The sequence below is a fragment of the Eptatretus burgeri genome, chromosome 17 (genome assembly GCF_056783735.1).
Source record: "Eptatretus burgeri isolate ZD-2024b chromosome 17, Ebu_testis_v1, whole genome shotgun sequence".
Taxonomy (NCBI): domain Eukaryota; kingdom Metazoa; phylum Chordata; class Myxini; order Myxiniformes; family Myxinidae; genus Eptatretus; species Eptatretus burgeri.
The window spans coordinates 25939368-25959983 of NC_140977.1; the positions used below are offsets into that span (position 1 = coordinate 25939368).

The 20616-nt window shown below is 45.6% G+C and overlaps 1 protein-coding gene across 1 annotated transcript in view; it reads right to left on the reverse strand.

The window, feature by feature from the left end:
* Positions 1-20616, reverse strand: part of LOC147009591 (uncharacterized) — a 218144-nt gene that overhangs the window by 41619 nt on the left and 155909 nt on the right. The window contains exons 30-36 of the mRNA XM_085862393.1: positions 18905-19055; positions 17919-18032; positions 17438-17605; positions 8366-8455; positions 4473-4616; positions 2209-2307; positions 1920-2009 (exon numbers count right to left, since the gene is read on the reverse strand). Of these exons, the coding sequence (XP_085718519.1) occupies positions 1920-2009; positions 2209-2307; positions 4473-4616; positions 8366-8455; positions 17438-17605; positions 17919-18032; positions 18905-19055 (856 nt within the window). The remainder of the gene's footprint in view (positions 1-1919; positions 2010-2208; positions 2308-4472; positions 4617-8365; positions 8456-17437; positions 17606-17918; positions 18033-18904; positions 19056-20616) is intronic.

The following is a 20616-nucleotide window of genomic DNA, read 5'->3' on the forward strand; positions in this document are numbered from 1 at the left end:
CCCTACCGTGCAGGCCAGACTTGTGGAGTGCTTGGGATATTGTTGTCACATGCACACAGTGACCAGTCTTTGCCAAAAAGGCCGGTAGCCCTTTCAAAGTTTCCATTTGCCTCTTGGTGGCCTCTCTGATCAGTCTCCTCCTTGCTTCATCATCCAGTTTGGAGGGACGGCCTGATCTAGGCAGGGCCTTTGTGGTACCATACACTTTTCACTTCGTAATGATTGTCTTGACTGTGCTCCAAGGGATATTCAGGGCTTTTGAAATATTTTTATACCCATCCCCTCATCTGTGCCTTTCCACAACTTTATCCCAGAGGTCTTTTTAAAGCTCCTTGGTGCTCATGGTTGAGTCTTTTCTGTACAATGCACTACCCAGCAGAGGAAACGTACAGGAACAGCTGATTTTCTTCTGAAATAATCAAAATCATCACAATTTAACACAGGTGGAAGCCAATTAACTTGGTATGTGATTTCGAAGGTGATTGGTTACACCTGAGCTAATTTACAACTGCTTTTATAAGAGGGGTGAACACTTGTCCAACCAAGATATTCTCGTTTTGCATTTTAATTAATTTTCTGAAATTTGTAGAATTTGATTTTCACTTGGAAGTTGTTGGTTACGATGTGTAAATAAACTTGGAAAAAGTCTGATTTAATGCAATTTAATTCCAGGCTATAAGGCAACAAAAGGTGTATATTTTTAAAGTGGGTGGAGGCTTTCTATCGGCACGAGATGTAGCTGATACTCCAGGGATTGAATTTTTCAGACACTAAAACGAATTCATTACTTTTTTGGGGGAAACTTAAGCTGGAATTGAATTGTAAAGATACTGGACGTGTTCACACAAAATATTTTCATTTGAAACTAAGACAATGAAAGAGAGGCAGTCAGGAACGAAAGAAGAACTAAAGGATGTCATATTGATACAGGACTGACTGGTATGTTCACAAATGGAAATCACGAGAACTGGATATACGTTGTTGTCACTTTTTATCATGTAGAAAGTAATGATTATATTATGAACCTGACCTTCCATGAATAAATGAAACTTGAGAAGAACAGTACATAAGTGATATTACTGCCCGTAATCGATGGGCACTTCAGCTAATGTCACGAACACAAGCTTCGGTGAATGAATTATATTGAGTTTTCCCGTCATTACTGCTGCATGTGTTTAATGAAATTGTATTATGTGTGATATTGAAGTGAGTCATTTTGGTGACATCTTAATGCCCGACTTCACTGCACGTGGTGCTAGTCATTGTGCTGTAAGGATAGCTGCCCCACTGCAGGTGTGCACCAATAGGGAGCAGGAGGAGTCATCAAGGTTTTTCTTAATGAAGATGTCAAACCGTGTTATATTCTTATGAGAATGACTGCACAATAACGTAGGAACTATATGTCTTGGGAAAATGTGTATGAATGGTGTGAATGCTTTTGAATAAGATGGACGAATGTGTGCGATGAACATCAGCCTGGGTGATGAGTGTGTGTTGCATCAGAGGGCTTGTTCATTCCGTCAATCCTTCTCAAAACGGTGCACATCATTCGTTTGAATCCTGACTCGGCTATAAATTGTCAACCTTGTATTTCACGTGTTGGGGGAGGCATCAATGTGTGTGCCGTCTCTTGGATGGACGTTAAACTTGGCTGGATGTCGAAGAACCCACGGTGTCCTTTGTGAAGAGTCGGCGAGTTATCACCGTCACCCTGAACAAATTCCAAATTCCTGCTCTAACTCGCAGGTGTCACTGCATCATTGGTCTCATCTGCACCCCACCAGCAGATTATACTACGTACCGGTGAGTGCTGCATATTGAGGAAGAAAATGATCATTTCACGATAATTTTGCATGTAGTCCCTGTGTTCCCCCTTGCTTGCGATCATGTTGTGGTACAGTATTCGCATGCAGCCTCACCTGAAATACCCGGGCTTCCCATACTTCCTTTCGGTCCATCTGGACCCTGGGAGGCAGGACCTCCTGAGTATCCTGGATCACCTTTAATTCCTGATAACAAAGAGAACCGCAATACAAGGAAAAGTTATTCAAAGGAAGCAATTTTTTTTTGTACAGCCATAACAAAAAAACGCATCATTTGATTAAGAGATTGATAATAAGGTACAACTGGTATCGTACAGTTTTTCTCTGCAGATAATTGGAAACAAACATCAACGAGCTAATGGGAAATACTGTGATGTTTATATACCTGGTTGGCCTGGTGCACCCGGCATGCCGTCCTGTCCCGGCTGGCCTGGTTTGCCAGGAGGTCCAGCGAAGCCTTTAGGCCCAGGCATCCCACTGAGGCCTATGCAACAGACATCCATGAACAAGGATTTCAAAAAGAAGAAAATAACCTGAGGTGCTAATCAGAAGAAATATGGTTGGGCGGGTCAGGTGAACTTGTTGCATTAAAAAAAAAACACTTTTCAGATTTTGGCATTTGCTTTCTACAACCTCACATGCAAAATACCAGGATTTAGGAAGAGCTCTCAAAATTATTGGAGTCTCCAACGATGAGGCCGAAGAACAAGGGCTGTCGCTGTCACATCATAGGCATGTCAGTACAGGTTTGTCTGGTTTTTGTTTTAAACCGCCTCTTCTCTGATATTGCTCCCTCTGCTCTCTCTGTCATCTGACACTCAAAATCTGACACAGAAACTCCAGGATGCACTTCCCTGACACCCTTCCCCTCCCAATTCTGACCCTTGATCGTTATTAATCCCATGAACCGTTCCTAACCCAACCGTCTTACTCTTCTGGTTTCAATGTGTCCTTCACTCCACTCTCCCACTCTCTCTCTCTTCTTTTTCTGTCCATTCATTCCCTTGCTGGTTGTACCCAATTGTTGCTCTGCTACCCCACTGTCAGTTCAAACTTGCTCTTCTGTAACCAATACAGAGACGATTCTTTTGAAAGTTACATTTGTTCTTTCGAAGTGTTGCTTACTGTCTGACGGGACAGTGCAGAGTTAAAGTGTTCACCTTTGAGCTGTCTCAGATTCTGGGTTTGATTTCTGACCTCAACATAAATTGTCAGACTGGTGCATCGCAGCCAGGGTGTTGCATCAATGAGTCCACCATCTCTCAGATGGACGTGAAACCGGGGACACAGCTGCTAATATAAACTGGTGGACGCTAAAGACACCACGGTGCCATCCGTCAACTCATAGGTGAGTTGTCACTGGCATCCTGGCCAGATCACATAATCCCACTCATGTTTAGGGTCACTACCTCCCCGACATGCCTCGATAATGATGCAACTCATGGAACAAATGGAATTCTGGTCCAATATGCATTAGTTTATCTTGACCCATAGGTGACATCACCTGTTGGCTCAATGACTGTTTCTCACAAACTGTTCCAATTGTGCCCAAGTGTTATGGAACCAGATAGTGGCCGAGGGTGTAAATGGTATGGAGGGATAATTAAATATTGCACAATTTTCAACTCAATGAAGGCATTCATTTCCTGAAATTTGTTACAGACTTCGAGTACAGTTTACTGATGATGCCACGATGAAAAACCATGTGGAATTACTGAGCAAGTAATTGTGGGGGGGGGGGACGGGGGGAAACGAACTGAGAACCAATAAAAACTGACGGAGTTTACGGCCACATCAGGGAGGACTGTCTCGTGCAAAAGAAAAAAAAATTCTTCTGAAATGTGGAACAAATACTCCAGCAGCATCTAAGTTTCCATAAAGATAGAGCATGTTGAATTCTGAAAGTTCTGAACTAAGTTCATGATAATCTTCCCATCAATGGGCTGGTGACGGAACCTTTTCAGCCTCATCAGAACTCAGACATGGGATGGGTATTCAACTTCCACCTACTGTAATTGTACCATTGAAGGCACGTCTTGGGAGTTCAGCAATGAACATAAAATCCAGTATATCAAGTTGTGGGATGGGAGTAGGGGTGATGGTGGTTGGGGGGGAGGGGGGGTAGGATAGGTAGTTTGTGTATCAGCTGGAACATTTCAAATTGAAAAGTAAGAGCTCACAGGACAGTTAGTTGGTTCTAAAACTCAAGAATAACAAATTAAAACGGTTCCAATTTAAGAGTGAGAGCTTTGTGACTCTGGATCACATGACTCATATGATATAGCTGCAATCCCAGATGACAACACGAGGGACCCCAGGGTGTCCGTATGGTACTGTCACTGGCAACTTAACGTCCAGTTGGATTGAACAACTGACAAATATGAATGAAACAAAAAATGTTCAGGTGTTGAGTCGTCCATGGTCTGATTCCATGGAGGCATAAGTGTGGTTTGAGGACCCTGAAAGAAGTGTCACAGTATAAGATCACAACTGCACACTTTGGCAGTACATCTTCAGTATTATCCCAGCCAATCTTGAAGGATTTTATTTTATCCTACAAATGTCATCACATGATGAGAACAATATGACAACTATTTACATATCACTCCTTCATCACATTACTCTTTTAATGCACTCATTTTGTCTCACCTGGCTGACCCGGCATGCCTTTCTGCCCCTTTAGATGAACATCGGTTATGGTACCAGGTGGGCCCTGGATTCCTACATCTCCTTTGCTTCCCATTGGTCCTGGGCTGCCTGGAAATCCGGGAGATCCAGGAAGCCCTCGGTCTCCTATCACGAGGAGAAAAATAAACTGGTTCAATGAGGGTTAACATAAAGAATTATTTCAGAAGGAAGTTAAAAAAAAAAACTAAAAACTAAAACAATTATGTTGAATGGAAAACATGTTTAAAATAAAAAAGAATGCTGAAAAGGCAAAACGATTTAAGGTGTCATCTTGGGATCCACAACATACTGATCATTGTTCAAATTCGTGCAAAAGATTCACCTCGATTGTGCCGTTTCTGAGAACTACACGTCAAATGCGAACATGTGACATATTGGTACTGATCACAGGGCAGCAAGCTGCAATCTGATTGGACACCGAGTCACACATTACCTGATTTGGTTTCATTGGGTCACAATATCAACTTCACCCCAAGAAGTTTCACACTGCGCCTGATATAGTCATCCTTGTTAGAGTGATGTGTGGAATCAGTAGCTGCTGGACGGGATTTCAATTACAAATAAACTAGAAGGGCACTCTTTGATATCGTGATGTCACCAGACATGCCTTCACCCACATTATTACATCATTATAAATAATTGCACTAACTTTGATTCAAATCCCTGAACCCAGATTCAAAATATTAAATAATTCTGGCTGCTATACCATGCCTCCGATCAGGTTGAAATTTAAAACATGTATTCCCCATGATTACTAGATCATAATTGTGTTGTTTCACGTCAATTGATGAAGCGGTTCAAGAGAAATATACATATTTTTAAGATTTTCAGTCAATCCAATATGGCTGCCAGACCATGTGACCTAGTAATTATTTGTGAACACCCTTGTATCCCCAAGGCTTGGAGAACATATGGGTGAAGTTTCCCCTCGATCTGTCAAGCCGTTATGGGGAAGTAGATTTTCAAATGTTTATTCCTCCAAAAATTCATCGCTGCCAAACCAGGTAACCTATGACGTCATATGTGGAGAACTTTTTGTTCCTCATGGATAGGTGATCATACCTGTAAAGTTTCACCTCGATCTGTTCAGCCGTTTCGGAGAAGATGATTTTTGAAGGTTTTATGTTAAAAACAATGTGGCTGCCGAACCACGTGAGCATCAATTTTTTTTCCCCCAATACAATTTCGCCCGAGATGACCCTCAAATTTTTTTCATACTGTTCGGACAAAGCGTTTGACGTATGCAATTATGATGTCACAACGAAGCCACCCATGACATCATCACAAAAATCACGCTTGTTTCCAATGGGGAGTACTTGGCATGTGCCAAGTTTAAATTCTTTTCATGGAGTGGTTTTGGAGGTGCAGAGGTCTATTTTTCCCCCCTTTTTTCCAACATGACGAGCACACCACGTGACCTATGGCGTCATATTTATCATTAAAACATTCTCCACGAGTTGTCACACCTATGGCGAAAATTTTGTCTCAATTTGATGAGGTTGCAGAGAAAACAGAGAAAATTAGCACGGACTGACGGACGGACGGACAACCCGAAAACACAATTCCCCCGTCACTTCATCAGCGGAGGCATAAAAAAGTCAGAATTCAAATCATGTTCTTGATAAGTCATTCACGATTTCATAAAAACTAGCCGTGCCTCCCATCGCTTCGCCGAATGGTTGAAGCAAGAGAGAGCATGTTGCACCTCACAAACATATCGCATATCCATCTGTGAGGGTCAATGAAGACGTAAAGGATCTTTTATAACACTAAATGGTTGTTGTCATTTGTGTGCTCCCTCTGTGCTTTGAGAAGTAGTATTATATATAATTTTGTGTGCTCCCTCCGTGCTTTGAGAAGTCGTATTATATATAATTTTGTGTGCTCCCTCCGTGCTTTGAGAAGTAGTATTATTATATAATTTTGTGTGCTCCCTCCGTACTTTGAGAAGTAGTATTATATATAATTTTGTGTGCTCCATCGGTGCTTTGAGAAGTAGTATTGTATATAATTTTGAGTCCTCCCTCCGTGCTTTGAGAAGTAGTATTGGATATAATTTTGTGTGCTCCCTCTGTGCTTTGAGAAGTAGTATTATATTTAATTTTGTGTGCTCCCTCCGTACTTTGAGAAGTAATATTGTATATAATTTTGTGTGCTCCCTCTGTGCTTTGAGAAGTAGTATTGTAGATAATTTTGTGTGCTCCATCCGTGCTGTGAGAAGTAGTATTGTATATAATTTTGTGTGCTCCCTACGTGCTTTGAGAAGTAGTATTGTATATAATTTTGTGTGCTCCCTCCATGCTTTGAAAAGTGGTATTGTATATAATTTTGTGTGCTCCCTCCGTGCTTTGAGGAGTAGTATTGTATATAATTTTGGGTGCTCCCTCCGTGCTTTGAGAAGTCATATTGTATATAATTTTTTGTGCTCCCTCCGTGCTTTGAGGAGTAGTATTGTTTATAGTTTTGTGTGCTCCCTACGTGCTTTGAGAAGTCGTATTGTATATAATTTTGTGTGCTCCATCGGTGCTTTGAGAAGTAGTATTGTATATAATTTTGAGTCCTCCCTCCGTGCTTTGAGAAGTAGTATTGTATATAATTTTGTGTGCTCCCTCCGTGCTTTGAGAAGTAGTATTATATTTAATTTTGTGTGCTCCCTCCGTACTTTGAGAAGTAATATTGTATATAATTTTGTGTGCTCCCTCTGTGCTTTGAGAAGTAGTATTGTAGATAATTTTGTGTGCTCCATCCATGCTTTGAGAAGTGGTATTCTATGTAATTTTGTGTGCTCCCTCCGTGCTTTGAGAAGTAGTATTGTATATAATTTTGTGTGCTCTCTCCGTGCTTTGAGAAGTAGTATTGTATATAATTTTGTGTGCTCCCTCCGTGCTTTGAGAAGGAGTATTGTATATAATTTTGTGTGCTCCCTACGTGCTTTGAGAAGTAGTATTGTATATAATTTTGTATGCTCCCTCCGTGCTTTGAGAAGTGGTATTGTATATAATTTTGTGTGCTCCCTCCGTGCTTTGAGAAGTCGTATTGTATATAATTTTTTGTGCTCCCTCCGTGCATTGAGGAGTAGTATTGTATATAATTTTGTGTGCTCCCTCCCTGCTTTGAGAAGTGGTATTGTATATAATTTTGGGTGCTCCCTCCGTGCTTTGAGAAGTCATATTGTATATAATTTTTTGTGCTCCCTCCGTGTTTTGAGGAGTAGTATTGTTTATAGTTTTGTGTGCTCCCTACGTGCTTTGAGAAGTCGTATTGTATATAATTTTGTGTGCTCCCTACGTGCTTTGAGAAGTAGTGTTATATATAATTTTGTGTGCTCCCTCCGTGCTTTGAGAAGTAGTATTGTATATAATTTTGTGTGCTCCCTCCGTGCTTTGAGAAGTAGTATTGTATATAATTTTTTGTGCTCCCTCCGTGCTTTGAGGAGTAGTATTGTTTATAATTTTGTGTGCTCCCTACATGCTTTGAGAAGTAGTATTGTATATAATTTTGTGTGCTCCCTCCGTGCTTTGAGAAGTAGTATTGTATATAATTTTGTGTGCTCCCTCCGTGCTTTGAGAAGTAGTATTGTATACAAATTTGTGTGCTCCCTCCGTGTTTTGAGAAGTCGTATTTTATATAATTTTGTGTGCTTCTCCCGTTTCCTTGTAAAAGGCTCTTCCTGCTGTGGAAGAATAATAAATATCACCTTTGGAACCGTTACATTCAAGCTCGAGGTCTCGCTTCTTCTTCCTTAATCTGGGTGCCATTCGTATTATTCTACGACGGCAGAAAGTCGTTAGAAGAAAGCATGATGGACAGAGAAACTCAGCTCCTTTTTATATTTGGATGATGATCAGACTCACCTTTCTGACTCACTGAACCGGGAAGGCCAGGTGGACCGACTGGACCTGGTGGACCAGGTGTACCCATCACGCCCATGTCTCCCTTCATGCCTACAATGAAAACACAAATGATGAGTTATCAATGAATGATTAGACGTGTATATAAATTGAGAATAGGTACGGGAAGAGGCCGTTTCACTCATGAGCACACTTGAAATCCACACATATTTGAAAGATGTGATGTGATCTTTCAAATCCACATAAATGCACAAGAAACGACGAGACAAACAACTCTTCTGAAGACAGCGAGCCCGAACATGCAATGCTCTCTCTTGGTAGTACACCGAGATGGCCATTTTCATTAGATCGCCCTTACACGAAAGCCTCTCATCTTTGTGCTCACCAGGCTCGACTCTGCTTTGGGCCATCTATTTATTATGTAAGCAAATAAAACAGATTTTGACCAACGTATGCAAGTCACCCTTCCTATAACCCCCCACCCCTCCATTATCTCTCTTATCATCCTCACATCCCACCCCTTTCCCAATTTAGGCCCATCTCCACAGGTACTTTAATAATAATGGGGCAATACCCCTGGGTACTTACCAGGAATAACAATGATAATGAGGAGGAAGTCAACGTAGGACGGAATCAGCAAAATGTACCAATGAACCGATGTTCTAGCAAACACCTATTTTTTTGGGGGGGGCAAGCCCCTCCCCACTCCTGTAAATCCCCTTCAAACCGATATTTCAATTGCGTGTACAAACTTTGGTACATCATGGGTGATGAAGGTTGTGGTCAAATTTCATCGGAACTGTGTGTGTAGTTTCTGGGAAGAAAGCAAATACATATTGTTGCGAATTCGCACCCGCCGCCGTGCGATCGGCTGCTCGACTCGAATGGCGACAGCCTCGCCCACCGGAACGGACAATTCAGTCGTGACCCTCTCGGAACAACGCCGGGAGCTAGTCATGGGTAGGGGTTTAACCTCACCACAACTCAGTCCGCATTCTACCCACGCGAAATAGGGTGAATCGCCGAATGTCGATATACCTAAGTACCCGCGCGAGTAGTGTACCGAGGAGTTGTACCACGCCGCAGGTCTTCTCCGGACACGGACTGCTTAAGCGGCTCATTCCGTGCTACAGGGATAACCGAGCAGAGTTATCGTCGACCTCGACGGTTCAGATTTATTATCGGGTGTTTTAAACCCACTATCAATCCCTTACATGATGCAAGATGGAGATTCAATAAAAGGAAGGAGACGAAGCAAAGCGGGAAACAGTTCAACAAGTAAGCACTTTATTTACACACACACAGACAAGCACGTATATACAGCCATACAGTCAAAATGCAACAAATAACAGTCAAGACAAAAGCAATACGACCGAATAAAAGGGGCAATTATTTACAACACTTACACAGTTCTACTTGTCGGGACTCGGCGCCACATCACTCATTCCCAAAAGCAAAGGAAAGAAAGCCACCCTCACAGGCAAGGAGGCAGACAGGTCCGTGGACCAAATATGCGTGGAACCTGGAGGAGCGGCCAGGTCCACGAGACCGAGAAGGTCTTACCCGCATCCTCGTGACGCGATGGCAGGCAAGCCGCAATGTTCACTCCGCTGTGCCCCGACTCCGTGCCCCTGGCGTGGTCGGCGAGCCCTCTCCGGCGTGCTCCGCGCAAGCAGTTTGGTTGGCACCACGTTTAGGGTGGGGGAGGAACGGGGCCCCCGGCACTATCTCAGCACGGATGGGGGGGGGTGGGGGGATTGCTGATGCTCAGGGAGAGGGGAATGGCTGGCTGGCTTGGACCCCGCGACGAGACGAGCGACCCCCACACCACAACCTCGATGCCGACCGCCGTATTCACTCGACTCGAAGTTGAACTCTTCACTTGCCCCGACCAGCCGCCTCCAACTGAACCTCCGCCTGCAACTCAACCACGTGAGTCACCTTGTGCTCGCCTCTTTATAGGCCTCATGAGGAGCGTGTCGCTGAGTTCGTGGCGCGGATTAAGCATTCTTCTGTGGCATGCAAGTTCACGGCGGAGGAGCGTCCAGCTCGGCTCAGAGATCGTTTTATCGCTGGTTTACAAGATACGAAGATGGTTTCAGCGGTTCTACGGTTGAAGGGTGAAGCCATTACATTCTACTCGGCAGTCAGCACGGCTAGAGCGGTCGAGCAGACTCGCGGAGATGTTCGGGCCATCACCGGCCACGCGGGGTTGCGAGCACCCCGGGACGTGCGCATGACCTTCGGTGCAGGTCGGACGTCGCCGTGCGGCCGCACGTGCGACGAGGTGACCCCTCGTGTTTGGGATACGGAGGTCGACACCTGTGCCGTGCGTGCCCGTACAAAGGCACCGTGTGTTTAAATTGTCACAAGGTGGGTCATCTGAAGCATATGTGCCGTGGGGCGCCGGCCACCGTTAAGGTCATGGACGGCGATGTGCGAGGCGACCCGGGGCAGAACCGGCGGCCGTTGATGGACCTGTTTTCAATTGGTCCGGCGGCGGCGTGCCCAATGACGGTGGAAATCGAAGTGAACAAAACGCCGATCACGTTCCAGGTCGATACGGGAGCGGCTGTGTCGATCATCGGCGAACAGACCGCGCGTGGACTCAACGGCCTGAAGCTTATCAGGTCAAACCTCACGCTGGTCACGTACACCCGCGAGAAGATAACGCCAGTCGGGATGGCAGACGTGTCTGTGCGGTATCAAGGCCAGGTCGCCACGCTTCCGTTGTACGTCGTGCGGGGGAGGGGACTGTCTCTCCTCGGCCGAGACTGGCTGACCCGCATCAGGCTAGACTGGGCCGCAGTTCACCTTGTGCAACCCGTGCCGAGCCGGTGGGAGGATCAGTTGGAGAAGATTCTTCAAAGACATCAAGGTTTGTTTTGCGACGACCTTGGGAAACTCAAGGGCATGGAGGCAAAGCTCTTCCTGAAGGAGGGGGTGGTTCCTCGTTTTTGTAAACCACGACCGGTGCTGTATGCCCTGCGGGACAAGGTCAAGGGTGAACTGGATAGGCTGGAGGCCTGTGGAGTTATTGAACGGGTGTCGTACTCAGATTGGGCCACCCCGGTTGTCACGGTGCTGAAATGGAATGGAGACGTCCGATTGTGCGGAGACTTCAAATCCACGGTTAACCCGGGGCTCAGCGTGGAGCAATATCCACTGCCGTCAATCGATGAAATATATGCGCGATTGGCGGGGAGTCAATACTTCATGAAGCAAGACCTGCGTGATGCATATTTTCACCTGGCGATGGATCCCGGGAGTAGCGAGCTTTTGACAAATCAACACGTGTCAAGGGCTCTATCGATATACCCGACTCTGTTTTGGGATTGCTTCGGCCCCAGCCTTGTGGCAGAAAGTCATGGATCAGGTTTGCATTGGCCTGCCTGCTCAGACCTACCTGGACGATGGCTCATTGCGGGGAAAACGGCGGACGAGCACCTTGCGAACATTGCCCAAGTGCTGACAAAGCTAGAGGCGTGCGGCCTGCGCTTGAACAGGGACAAATGCACGTTCTTCAAGCAGCGCTTGGAATACCTCGGGCACATCATCACGCCGGAGGGGCTGTTGAAAGGTCCTCGGAAGGTGGAGGAGATTCAACACATGCCACCGCCTCGCGACAAGACGCAGCTGCGCTCGTTCATTGGTATGGCCCAGTATTACCAAAGGTTCGTGCGCAGGCTCAGCTCACAACTTACGCCGTTAACACGGTTGCTCAGGAAGGACGAGCACTGGGCTTGGGGTCTGCACACCAGGCGTCGTTCCACCGCGTCAAGCGGCTGCTCACAGAGGATACGGTCCTCGTGCATTACGAGCCTGCGTGTCCGCTCTTATTGGCATGCGACAGCTCTGCATATGGCATCGGGGCAGTGCTCTCCCACAGGATGGACGATGGTTCCGAGCGGCCTGTTTGTTTTGCATCCCGGACCCTGTCCGCAGCAGAGCGGGAATATGCCCAGATCGAGCGCGAGGCTCCCAGCCTCATCTGGGGTGTGCGGAGGTTTCATCAATACCTGCTGGGGCGGCATTTCACTTTGCAGATGGATCACAAACCGCTTCAATTCATCCTGAGACCCGAACGCGGGGTACCGGTGGTAGCGGCCGCGCGAATACAGCGGTGGTGTCTGTTTCTTGCTGCTTACGATTATGATATTCAGTTCCGAAGCACCGAGAAGCATGCTAGCTGCGACGAGCTCTCACGCTTGCTGTGTGCGGAGGGTCCAGCTGCGTCTGAGTTAGCCGACTGGGTCGATGTGTTCGCGCTGGGCCAGGTCCAAAGCAGGCCGATCACGGCCAGACAGGTCGCGGTGGAATTGGCTTGTGATCCGGTGCTCGCCCGTGTCGTCCAGGCGATTTCTACGGGGAATTGGAGCGATCTACCTTCGACACCGGCATTTCAACCTTTCACGTCACGTGCATCGGAGCTATCGTTGGTCCAACAGTGCGTTATGTGGGGAATGAGGATGGTGATTCCACCGAAGTTCAGGCAGCGGTGTTTGGAAGAACTGCATGTCAGTCACCTTGGCGTCGTGAAGACCAAGAGTCTTGCTCGTAGCCTGTTGTGGTGGCCAGGGTTGGACAAAGACATTGAGCAGTTGGTTAAGCATTGCGCCACGTGTCAAACAGATGCTGATAACCCGTGTCGAGCCTCGGGGCTATGGCCGACCCCAGACAGAGCCTGGCAGAGGGTCCATGTAGATTTTGTGGGGCCGGTTAATGGCAAAATGTTTTTGATTGTGATTGATGCATTCTCTAAATGGCCGGAGGTTGTAGTAATGCAGCATACATCAGCAAACATTACAGGAGAGAAACTGCGGACGATCTTTGCTAATAAAGGATTACCGGAGATCCTGGTCTCTGATAACGGTCCGCAATTAATCGCAGGTGTATTTGATGAGTTTATGCGTGAAAATGGTATTCGACATCTAAGGTCCGCACCGTATCATCCTGAGATGAATGGGCAGGCTGTCATTTGTTAAGATGTTGAAACGGGCTTTGCGCAGGGGGGGTGTTGCACCTGTGTAGACAGTGGTCGATGTCTTTTTGCTCCATTACAGGAACGCGATTCATCCTGTCACGGGTGATTCGCCTGCCATTCGTCTCTATGGACGGGCATTGCGGTCCAGACTGGATTTGCTGCGACCTGGAGAGTCGGGGAGTGGGACGGTGTCGCGTCCGACGCTGCTGCGCGGTTTCAATGTGGGACAGCGGGTAATGGTGCGCGATTATTTCCACGGTTCCAAATGGGTGCCGGCTGTGGTCTCTGTGGTACTGGGGCTGGCGAATTGCATGGTGCGGACTGATGGTGGGGAGGTGTGGAAGCGGCACGTGGACCAAATGCATGATCGCTGTTCAGCGTCACCTCCCCCACACCCCCCCCGGGCCGAACGATGTGGGACCCCCACCTGTAATGTCGCCGTGGCCAGACGTTGTATCGCCAGGGCCGGATTTGCCGACGCCCAAGGGGTCTTCGCCTGATTCAGTCCTGCCCGTGGACGTCGGGCAGGCTGGTCGGCCGGGGGCGGTTGTTATTGCGGATGGCATGAGTCCGGCGAGGGTGTCACCTCGACCGAGCCGGGAGGCGTCTGAGCCTGGGCCATCTGGCGGCGCTGCCCGTCCGAGGCGGGTCAGGGTGCGGCCGCGGTACTTGGAGGATTATGAGTGTTGATTGGTTTTGGTTGGTCATGTTATGATTGTCGTTTCATCATTTGACTTGTCATTTTACGAGGGGAGGAGTGTGCTGTGTCACGTGATTGGGTTTTCGTATATCATGACTCGCCCGCTAGGGGTGGCAGGAATGTTCATCCGGACGCGCAATAAAGCGGAGTTGATGCTAACACTCTGGCTTCTCGTGTTCCACTGCACCTCGTACATTATAGAAGGTTGTGGTGAAGTTTCATCAAAATAATTTGCATAGTTTCAGAGAAGAGAGCAAATACATAATTTTTTTTGGGGGGGGGGGTCAAACATGGACCCACTTTGACCCCTTGAGACCCTGTTGTTTTTTTTAATGCCATTAACAAACTTTGGTACATCACTGGTGATGAAGGTAGTGGTGAACAGGTGAAGTTTCATCGAAATAGTGTGTAGTTTCGAAGAAGTTTTCAGTTTTTTTTACATACTCACCGACAAACTGGCAGAGACCGACTGACGGACACCACACAATGCTAACACCTCACCTGAACTATGTTTCAGGAGAGCTAAAACATGGCTTTCTCCTTAACTTTGTATATAAGAAGAGATCGGGTCTGTTAAAGACAATGACTCGTAAACAATCATAAATAAAATCCTAATATTTCTTCCGACATGCGATGGAGTAAATGTATTGTCACGTGATATCCTTATAGTAATAGCTGGCATTTATTTACAGACAATATTACTCTGTTGCTCACCCCCAAAGGAAGGACATTGAGTCGAAGCGGTCTCGTAGCCAGGATTAGAGAGGATGGTTTGTCTTTGCCTTCCTGGCAATAACTCGCCTATTCTTTGTGAAATACACCATTGGGATCGTTAACATCCACCAGCTACGACCGACAGATGGGACAGCGAAGTTTAACATCCATCCGAGGGATGGCACACTCACCCTGCCTGCCAATCAGCAATTCGACGGTTTATCATCGAGTCAGGGAAAAGAAACCCAGAATAGAGAGCTCAAAGGTAATTGCTCACCTGTGCATCAACCAACAAGTGCATTTTGTGCACATGCGAGCATTCTCCTGACAGTATAGAAACTACATGCTATAATTTCTCTCTGTACAGGTTCAATATATAAGCTGTCTAATCGGTATTTTACAGGTGGGGGTGTTCCATCACTAATCTCGTTGGATTTATGTTAAGATGGGTGTCCCGTCTGCGAGCATCATTTGCTGGATATTAAAGATTCCACGGTGTCCTTCGCTAAGGATATCGGCGATTAATCGCCGGCACTATGAACAAACTCCAAATTCCTGGCCAAATCAGCTCCAGTCTGATGATGTCAGGTCTGTCCAGCCAGTTCTTGAAAGACTTGGGCCACAAACCAGAAAGTCACAGGTAGTAGTAGTAGTAATAGTCTAATGAAATCTGAGAATAATCTGATAAAAATTTACGCTGTATATGGCTAGCAGGATGGCGTAGAGCAGTGTTTCTCAACCTTTTTTTGTCCCACGCCCCACTTTGATTTTCAAAAAAAATCGTACACCCCACCACGATTGGAGACACTACAGTATATATTACATATTATGTATTCAAAAGACTTTATTAAAACTTTATGGCAAATTTTATTCAATTGCAACTCACTTCAATGGGAGCCCTGCCCTTGACGCTGGCTGCAGATTTGTTTGATTCGAGGAACCAATTTTGTCAGTTGAAAATTTGAAAGTGCAAAGCTATGAAAGCGATCATATATTGATTCATTAATTCTGAATCCTCATGCCCCACCAAAATATTGCCACGCCCCACCTTGAGAAACACTGGGTTAGAGGTACATACACACACCTCAACACTGTCCAGCGTGGTTTCAAATCCGGACCCAACTATAAACTGCCATGCTGGTGTTTTACAGGCAGGGTGATTCATCGATGTGTGTGCCATCGCTCAGATGGACGTTGAACGGGTGTCCCATCTGGTGACATTAGTCGGTGGACATGAAAATATCCCACGGTGTCCTTCACCAAGAGAAGGCGAGTTATCACCAGTACTCTGAACAAAGTCCAAATTTCTGCCATAACTTCTACTGGGAAGGCAATGGCAACCCACCCGGTATAGCTCGTTCCAATAAACTCTTCTAGCAGCACCAGTCCGATTGTGTGACCTATCGTAAAGGGATTATCCAGTTCGAATATGACCGTAAACCATGGCAAATTGCACATTCTCACTTCAGCAGGAATACAGGGTGGTTATCACAAGGTAATATTATTTTAGAGTTAAAGGCCATTTGGTCCATATTGCCTGTGCCATATCCAGATCACAGGAATTATCTTCTTATTCGTTTGTATGTTGCACAAGGCTGTGGGGTCACATCATTGGCTGAGTGTGTGGCTATACTGCTAGTGCAATTCCCTCCGCTGGTTAGGGCAGGGATTTGCAATTTGTTCATGGTGCCGTCGATAGCTCGCCGACTCTTCGCAAAGGACACCGTTAGATCTTACGCATCCACCAGCGAATACCGGCAGACTGGACGCCTGTTTACCGTCCATCCGAGGGACAGCACACACATTGATGAATCACCCTGCCTGTAAAACACCGGGATGACAGTTTAGAGCAGGGTCAGGATTCAAATCCAGGCCAGACGGCTTCGCTAGGCAGCTAGACAGCGAGGTATGCTAGCTGTTATGGCTCGACACCTTGCATGCCTCGAAGCCATCCTGTCAGCCCAGGAATGATCTAATGCAAGGGAATTTGGTTAGATTACTGGAAAAAAACAATGGAAGACTCTTTTGGGAAGATTGCATGAGATCTTTAACTTCCTTAAGAGAAAAATGCAGACTCAATCGGTGGCATTATACCCTCCTTCAAAGGACGGTACAGTCCGAGACGCATAACCACTTGTGGACACCACACCAGAACAGGGATTTTAGTTAAGTGTGAACCCCTCAGGGAGTGATCCATTACACTTGACAGCTCACTGTTGAGCAATTTGCCTGGTATTGGCTTAATGGGTAGGGTGGTGGGCTTGTGATCCTCAGATCCTGAGTTCAAATCCCACTCTGCTGTTGAATTAATACCAGATGGGGTTGACTCTGCCTGTCATCCTTCTGAGGTCGGCAAAATGAGTGCCAGCATGCTGGTATACTGTATTGTAGTGGCGACCCGTCCAGGATTGTGCCCAATAGCCAAGGAGACTGCTTCGGCAACACCAACGCTCTGCACAGAGTATGGTCTCACTGGATGGATGGATGTCGAGCAATCCATACCATTTACTAATGAACGTGTACAAGGTACATAAACATCACATTACATGCTATTTAACTCTTGCAAAAGCCATCACAGTATATCCTGTGTTTCTTAAGACTAATGAATAAGCAGAATCTACATAGTTAAGAACACGGTGATTATTTATCACAAAGCAAAAATGTAGTGGCTATTTACCTGGTGATCCAGGAAGTCCAGAAGATCCAGGTCGGCCATCAAACCCGGGGTCGCCTTTTAAGCCAGGCGCACCAGGAAACCCCGGTTGACCATTTTCTCCGGGGGGACCTTGGAGGCCTCGTCCTGGAATTCCTGGGTTTCCCTTTTCACCATAAGAACCAGGAAAACCTGTAAGATAAGAGAAACAGGAGGGTGATGGGAGAGCGATGTGAGATTAGAAAAAGGCATTGCAGTGTTTAATTGTCAAGGATGCCTTTTGAAACTATGTGGGCCACCTGAAGTTCATCAAAACCCTTTGAGAAGAACCAGAAATGTATGTCATATTAATTGGCTTGCATGACATTTTAAAATCTCTTTTTTTAAATCTCAAAAGAGATAGTTTTGTGAATTAATTCTGGGGGGAAAAAAATGTTATCTACAATCAAGGTACAACTGATTCGACATCGGAGAAACAGTCAACATAAATATTGTTTCCACGCACCGCGACTTCCTGGTGGACCAGGAAGTCCAGGGGGTCCTTGTAAGCCCGGTGTGCCCCTTCCTGGAAGGCCCGGGGGACCGATAGATCCGGGACGACCAGATGGTCCAGGATCACCTGTAAATTAGGAGGTAAAGGTAGGCGAGATATTATTAACTTACATTGGATAAACATTAGCTTTGTTAACCAAGTTGGAATATTTTGATTATAATGGGTTAAAAAAAAAAACAGCCATCCCAGGAGGGAGTATATTCATGGAATTAATGTGTGTGCCATCCATTGGAAGGATGTTGAGCCAGAGGACCCATCTGCCAGCATTGGCTGGACGTTGAGGATCCCTTTTGCAAAGAGGAGGCAAGTTATCACCGGCACCCTGAATAACTACTCATTCCTGCCACCTTTTAAATCAATCGATCACCAGGTCTTGCTCGGTGATTCATGAAAAACTTGGACAATTTGTGTTCTGCAGTGATCAAGCATTTGATTAAATTTATACGACAGTTTAAAGAAGTTTAAAGGTGGAAAATAAGTAAATAAATTCCGGAATTTACCACCATTTTCCCCAGCGTCAATTACATCACCCTATCGAACACGTTACATTAGTTATTCGTGCCTGTTGTTTGTGTCCTTTATAACATCCTTAAAAACAGTAAGTGTCCTGTTTGGAATGATTTTCAATTTTGTTTGACTGCCAGCCCGGCAGATTCCTACTGATGTTGCGATTCATGTTCGAAATAGAACATTCAATTTAAATAAGTTGTTCCTCGATCATAAACTGACAAGACAGACAGCCAGACGGATGGATGGACGGACATGAACCAATTGCTCAACCCCACTTTTTGCTTTGTGTGCGCAGGGTAACAATTAAATTAGTCAAACTACAAACCATTGATATTTAATGACAAACTCAGCGACAATGCAACATTGCTGTAGTGAAAGTAAAACTGAAGAAAAAGATTGTTGAAGGTCAACTAGGGATGTAAACATACCCTTTGTTCCCGGGAAGCCATCAGTGCCAGGAAGCCCTGGTGATCCAGGTTGCCCTGGTCTACCAGCATCGCCCTTCACGCCTGGAAAACCACCTGGACCCGGTGGTCCTGTTGGTCCCCTGGATCCTGGTCGGCCTATTCCCGACTCGCCCTGAAAGAGCACCATGCAAATGTAGTTACACTCCAATCTCGATTCACCCTCCAATAGTTTATCATAACTGCAGCGATGTATTCACAGTCATTACGCCAATGGATCGATCAAAATTATTTGATCAAATTGAAACCTGAGATTTATCAGGAACGTCATGACTATTTACCACACAAATTGAGGTCATTAAGCAAGGATAAAAACTAATTGGCTCATTATGCCCATGCTCATTATGTCTAATTCTGCAGCTAACGGGAGGCGTGGGGGTTTGGCTTAGATACCACTCTTTTTCATACTCATTTTGAGACTCATTTGGCTGAGATACTCATTTTGAAGGAAAAGGTAACATCTTTAACATTAATTGTACCAGAACATAAAATGCAGCTGGGACAGCCAGCTTAAATTATGAATTTTTTTTAATGGAGGCTCATGGGATAGTTGAACGAGAGAAGGGGTGATGAAGTAGAGGGGGATGTTCTCTGAAGGAGGATGGAAAATGGGGAAGGAATGAACACATCGGTAACATTCGTAAGGAGCTTCACGTCTTCATCTGAAAGATGTCCTTTTCTGAAACGTACCAGGGTAGTACTTAATTGGAAGAGCAGTTTTTAATTGTCTTTCATGAAAACGTGTCAATTATTTCAAAATCAGGGAGGTTTCTTTATACTTGATCACTTCTTCAAAATCAGGAATGTCAACAATCAATATTCATTTCGTCCCTCATGGGAAACTCGAACGACACTCAGTAGAGCACATCTCTCCACCAGTCTGAACACTTTACGTTTTCTATCCAACCGATAGCCAGATCTGGATCCGGATCTGAACCAAAATCGAATCGACTTGTTCTTGTAACCTCCCCAACTGATCCACCAAGTTTCGTCATAATCCGTCTCAATTTTTTGAAATATCATGCTACACGGTCTATCATTTTGGCTCCATCTCTCAATGGTGAAGAATCACTTTAAATAATATTTAATTCACATATCCAGATTCAGATCTTCACCAAGATCTAATCAATTCTTCCATGTCACACGCCCAACCTGCCCACCAAGTTTCGGCCAAATCCGTTCACGGCCTTTTGAGATATCGTTCTACGTACCGTTTTTCGCCCAATCTCTCAACGATTGAAGAATCACTTTTAAAAATCACCCCCGTGCGGGAGTGACGGTCATCTCTGCGAGAAAATAGATAGCCTCCTGAAGGTAGGGCTGTTTTTGCAAACTTTGAAGTCACGTGACGCGAAAACGAAAGCGAAATTCGAAAATCCGGCCTGACAAAATTAAGATATTGTCCCATAGATTCATATGCCACAATCAAATTCAAGATCGCTTGAGAAATGGTGGAGGATAGATTTTGAAAATCGTCATTTTTGCATTTTTTGCCAACTTTGAAGTCACGTGACACGAAAATGAAAGTGAATATCGAAAATCCCGCCTGACCAAAATCTAGATATTGTCCCACAGATTCATATGCTACAATCAAATTCAAGATCGCTTGAGAAATGGCAGAGGAGATAGAATTTGAAAATCGTCATTTTCGCAACTTCAAAGGCCTCGTGACCTTG